Here is a 6,000-nt window from a genome sequence, read left to right as displayed (position 1 = left end):
TTTTTGTTTATGTCAACGGCGTGTATTTAACCGTGAGTGAGATGCTGCGCTAGCCTCTCGAATTTCAACAGGTACAACTACAATATAAAGTGTTTTTTTCTCAAAGTTGCCAGGATGTCACATGCATCCCACTTATATCAGTACACTCGTAACAACCTAAGCATTATGAAACTTCTATTATATCAAATAAGTTGTATCAAAATAGCAATACATTTTTATCTTGACTAAATTCGACACTCATTGCCCCCATACAAAAACTCATAATTAGCTTAATGATTCATTTTGGGAGCTAAACCCTCTCGCTTCACCTCTTCCTCTCTGATATTTGTTTGTTTGGATCCTATTTTTGTTAGCATTTTTTTTTTTTTTACAAAGCACTTCAAAGATTTTGGATTTCATTAGAATAAGGCCCTTGGTTACGAGTCAAGTTTGTGGCGGATGCTGGGAACTGAGACCACCGAGTCATTAGATGGCAGTAATGCGCTCAAATGAAAATGAAAAAATACATTCCCCCGGAGGAAAAGTGTGTACTGCCGAAAAGTGAAGGGAGTCTGTCGTAAAATGGTAGCAACAATGTTGCCAGTAGAGAGTTCAGAGCTAAAAGTCAGTAGATAATAAACTTTTGCTATTTCAAAGGCACTTGTTGTATTGTATACTTATGTTGAATGGATTCGATTCGAGGCGCCTATCCCAAGTCGGTAGCCTACGTTAGGGGAGCCCTAAACTGAATTGATATCCAGCTATATTAGCGTTAAAATGACATCATTCAACGGAGGGGGTAAGAAAACTCATAACAAATGTTCAAAACAAAGTCCACTTGGTAGTCAAATTATTCATTTAAATATTTGTGCTACAAAAAAAGATCCAATGCCTTTATCATCTAGCAGTCTGTTGTTAGCAATTATATGAACATATGGCTAGCTGTGTTTACAAGTTGCAAAGTAGGCCTACATTCAAATAGTCCCTACTTAAAGGTAGGATTAGTCTTGGTATTGCAGGGTAGGCTATGGTTGTCAATAATCATCATGTTCTTGAAAAAAAGCTGGGTTTTATCCCATTTTTTCCCTCATCAACAGGAGGGAACCATGTACTTGTGGAAGTGAGCCCAGACATCCACATCTGTGGCTTCTGTAAGCAGCAGTACAATAACTTTGAGGTCTTTCTGGCCCACAAGCAAAATGGCTGCCATATACCCTCCTCTAACATATCAGCATCTAACTCCGCACCCACTCTTACGGGTAGGACCATAAGATGTCTCTCCCTACACGGTCTTGTTTGAACATGCTACTCCAGACTCATTTAATATACTGTTGGAACAATGAATAGTCTATATGTTTTCAAGTTAAACAAATTAGTCCTTTGTTATTTGATAACTGTTGTCTGGAAATGTATCCTTTACAGTCAGAATATCCCCCCCCTTTCCCCCTAGATTCCAGCACAGAGTTTTTTGAGGAAGCCTACCAGACATGTGTTATGAGAGGTGTCAAAAAGATCCTGACCAAAGCCCCAAAAACACCTTCCAAAAAAATAAAACCTGCCCTGACTTCAAAGAGACGCAGCTGCTGTTTCTCAGGTTGGTAGCTCACTCCCTCTTTCCTCGTTTATTACTCTTCTGACACATTCCTTCCATACTGCTGCTAGGGAGGAAGCACATTATCCGCTGGTCAGTTGCAACCAACTAGTTATTTTCTGGGTCACAGTTACTTTTTTTATAGCTGGCTTTTACACAACTTAATACTACAGTGAAGTGGCCTTGAAATGTGGCTGAAACAACACGATTATATTCAGGCTGCATGAATCAATCAATTTTCTAATCAAATGCATAATTTATTCCTTTGCCCCTAGGTTGCTCTTTCAAGACACAGTACGGTCAAAAAGACATGGAGCGGCATCTCAAAACGCATACTGGTATGTAACAATACTAGTATTATTAGATCATAATTCAAATTGGATTTATGCTCATCCTAGTATGTATTGCAAGACTTGACATAAATGTATCCTCCAATCCACCTGTGTGTGTGCTTGTGTATATGTGCTTGTGTGTGTCCAGGTGAGAAGCCGTTTGAATGTGAGCTGTGCCAAAAGCGGTTCAGCCGGAGGGACAAGCTGAACATGCACCTCCGATCCCACACGGGAGAGAAGCCTCACAAGTGCAAGTACTGTCCCTACGCTGCGGCCGACAGCAGCAGTCTGAAGAAACACCTTCGTATCCACTATGACGAGAGGCCCTTCAAGTGCCAGATCTGCCCCTACGCCAGCCGCAACTCCAGCCAGCTCACCGTGCACCTCCGCTCACACACTGGTGGGTCTGCTTTCCCTTCACTACTTGGGTTGATTAGTACACTGAAGCATGGAATTGGTGTTCACAAGATGTATAAGTCTGGTTCTGAAATCTGGTTATTAAGTGGTCTACATTGTTTCCCATTCATTTGGGATTTAAATATGGGACTTTGACTTATTTCAGTATAAGACCACTTAACTTCTGAATAGTCAGACAAACGTACGTTTCGAGTTAAGTTTGTTGTTGTTGGGTGTTCTATAAAGATATATATTCCTCTACTTTAGGGGATGCACCTTTCCAGTGCACTCAGTGTGAAGCAAAGTTCAAGATCAACTCTGACCTGAAGAGGCACATCCGCATCCACTCGGGTGAGAAGCCTTATAAGTGTGACTTCTGTGAGTACCGCTGTGCCATGAAGGGCAACCTGAAATCCCACGTCCAGATAAAACATGGCACGTCCAACTCTTTTCCCTGCCCTGACTGTGACTTCCAGTGCACCAATAAGACAGCCCTGCGGCAGCACTCGCGAGAGCACCAGCCCACTCAACCCATCCAGTGCTCCAAGTGCATCTACTCTTGCTCCAGCAAGGGGGCGCTCAAGGTCCATGAGCGGATCCACTCTGAAGAGCGACCCTTCAAATGTGACTTCTGCAGTTTCGCCACCAAGCAGCGCAGCAACCTGGTTATTCACAAGAAGAAGTGCCATGCGGACAAACCTGAGAAGGGGGCAGTTGTTGGTGGGAAAGGAGGCAAAGCCAGTGTCGGTAACGGAGAGGACCCTGCCAAGCCTGTGAGCTCCCGGTACCGGGCCAAGCTGGATGCGACGCGGGCCTTCCGCTGTGACCTGTGCGAGGCGTCATTTGTGAGGGAGGACTCTCTGCGCAGCCACAGGAAGCAGCACCGGGAATCAGGATCTGAGCAGACTCTTTCCTTGACGCTCCAGCCCATTACCTCCCAGCCCAGTAGTGTGACTGTGAGCCCTTTAGCCAGGCAGGACAGCCACACCACCCAGCTCCCCCTCCACCATGTCCCCCTAGCTCCCCTGGCCCCCTACAGCAGTGCCCAGCTTAAGATCATAGTATCCCACCCTTTGGGTCAGGAGGGCTCCTTCCATCCCCTGCAGGCTGGGGTGGGTATGGACATTGGCCAGCACCAGCATCACACCAAGGGTTCTTCCACCGTCCTCCTGAGCCCAGAGAGTCAGGACATCGTGGTCAACTCCATGATCCAGCAGGTCAACCTGAGCCTCACGCCCATGCAGCATATAGGAGGTCCAACAGAGGGCGCTGGTCTGGAGCCTGGGACGGTCCTGCTGACACACCTCTCCTCAGAGGACAGCAGTAACCCTCTGCACCAGGCCCTACTGCAGACAGCCATTACCTCCCAGATCTCTTCAGCAGCCCACAGCACACAGGCCTTCATCACCACCTGCTCAGACCTGGAGGGCTTTAACGCTCTTATCCAGGAGGGGGGCACCGAGGTTACTGTGGTGACGGAGGGAGGGAACCACAGTAACCTAGTCGCCACGGCCACCTCCATGTTCCCGCCCCCGGACATGATGTGTAACGAAGGTGGCCCTTCGGAAGACTTGGCCAAGCAGGCACATGTAACAGTGGTGCACGGGGTTGGGAACAATAGCATTACCACCTGTGAGGAGGAGAGTAGTCTCATTGTCCCTAGCATCAGTTTAGGCAGCCAGGGAGTGGTCATCCACAGCTTGCCTCTGGTGGTGACTGCCCAGAACCAGCCTGTTCTAGAACAACTCTCAGTCTCTACACAGAACCTCTATTCAGTGTCGGACACACACAACATGGACGGCCTCCAAGACTGACTAGACCACCATTACTGAAGGTCAACAGGTCAAATAGATATTTATAACAAACGGTTAGATGGCAGCTAATGTTCCGTTACAGAGTGATGACTCTTGACTCATGTCATGCTTAGATGAATTTAGTTGTTACTCATAAATTCAGGCTTGAATGAAGTATGTTTTGTACAACCTCGTCAAAATCTGATTATTTTAAATCTTTGACATGTTTCCCAATCATTAACTTTTCAATTCCGATGAACACAAGGCCATGCATTGCTTAAAGTGTCATGAAACTAGGCATTTCAGAAAAACGAATTAAAACAATATCTGCTTGTGTTTCTGTGCTACTGCCCTATTATTTTGAAATGATATTTGAAATGTATTGTACTTGGGTGTTCTGCTTTACCAACCTGTCGTTGACCATGAAAGAGTATTAATACATTAAAGTTAAAAATTGATAACTTACATCAAAAAACCTAGACAGTTATAGACAGAAAATACCTTATATCTATGCTTTCCAGTTACCTATTATTTATGTCAATAGATGTTCCTAGTGTCCACAAGCTATTTGCTTAACGTTCTTAGTATCTTTATGGAATTGCAGCCTTTCATGGCTTTGGCAAAGAGTCATGGTAAACATGTACATTTCAATATCGCATTGATACAATGCTGTGTCGATTCACCTGATAAAGAAGGATCTATGCCTCAATTTCCGAATGAGGTCTTCCTCCTGTATGTTATATTGCAGGTTTGATTCACCATTGAAAATATGTCTGGGTATTTATGTTCTCAAAGCACAAACTACTATCTACAATAGTCAATAGACATTTGATTGAATGCCTCTTCTGCTTGTTGTTTGCGATTATCCTCCTGGAGCCAGTTTGACATTCAGCCTTCAAGTCCTTAGTGTTAGCAGGGAAGTGAAGGCTGCGCTTGAAAAGGGCTGCGTCCCATACGGCACCGTATTCCCCATGTAGTGCACTACTTTTGACCAGGGACCATAGGGCTCAGGTCAAAAGTACTGCACCCTATAGGGGACAGGGTGCCATTTGGGACGTTACCAAGGAGTCTCTCTGGCACAGTTGACCATTGATTTTTCTTTCAGCATTAATGGCTTTAGAAGCTCAACTGTGACCCCTCTGCTTTCTCTGGCTGTGGATGGGCACAATCTGAGCAAATCATTAGCTGGCTGATGCTCCAACTGCTCTTCCAACGAGGATGAGGAGATCTCAAGAGTCATGGAATATGTGGAATGTCACTTTGCGATTCTGTAGAATGGAAATAATTGTACCTTTTTGAAGGATCTAGAGATCTATAGAGGGTGGATGTAGTATCTGTGAAGTCCCAGTCTTTGTAGAACATACTGTGGTTATTTATTGAGATCTATATGATTTCTCATGTAAACATACATGTTTTTACAGTTGTATGTATGCTTATTTTAACCATTCTATATTCAGACATCTCGTAATTTCAGTGAAGCCTGGGTGTCCGAGGTTACCAGACATTTGACATAAGACTCCAGCATCTCCAGCGCTCTGGTGTAATGTCCCTAGATTGCCTTTTGGGGTCAGTAAGTATCCAACATTAAAATCATCCTTCTGAACTATTGATCTGAACCAATGCCTCTTTTTTTCACATCTATAAACATTTTAGTGTCTATTTTCATCCCTGTAAATGTTTGATCTCATTAGGTATTATACAAAATGTAGTTTGTATTATGACTATATGAATGATAATCAGACAGCAACATTATAATGCACCCTAGTGTGTATCTTTTAAACTTTTTATAATGTGGGGTTAATTATCTAATTTAAGAGATTTTTTACGTGGTGTTTTATTACTAGAGTCCATTGGTTGAAGCCATAATTGCTGAGGCCTTGTAAAATTCCATTATGCATTAGGGTGACTG

At 44.0% G+C, this 6,000-nt stretch overlaps 1 protein-coding gene across 2 annotated transcripts; it reads left to right on the top strand.

Moving 5' to 3' along the window:
* The first annotated feature begins 529 nt into the window (after window positions 1–529).
* Window positions 530–4,427, top strand: LOC139542324 (zinc finger protein 64-like). Of its 2 annotated transcripts, none has more exons than XM_071347603.1 (6): window positions 530–778; window positions 1,077–1,130; window positions 1,430–1,573; window positions 1,846–1,908; window positions 2,051–2,302; window positions 2,566–4,427. In XM_071347603.1, exons 1-6 carry the CDS (start codon window positions 757–759, stop codon window positions 4,110–4,112), a joined length of 2,082 nt encoding a protein of 693 aa, XP_071203704.1. In that variant the 5' UTR covers window positions 530–756; the 3' UTR covers window positions 4,113–4,427. The 2 variants fall into 2 exon arrangements, with proteins under 2 accessions (XP_071203704.1, XP_071203703.1); XM_071347602.1 differs by having other exon boundaries at window positions 531–778; window positions 1,077–1,238.
* Window positions 4,428–6,000: the final 1,573 nt, after the last annotated feature.

The sequence above is a fragment of the Salvelinus alpinus genome, chromosome 17 (genome assembly GCF_045679555.1).
Source record: "Salvelinus alpinus chromosome 17, SLU_Salpinus.1, whole genome shotgun sequence".
Taxonomy (NCBI): domain Eukaryota; kingdom Metazoa; phylum Chordata; class Actinopteri; order Salmoniformes; family Salmonidae; genus Salvelinus; species Salvelinus alpinus.
Note: the sequence above shows the minus strand (reverse complement) of the source record. Positions and strands in the feature narration are given on the sequence as shown.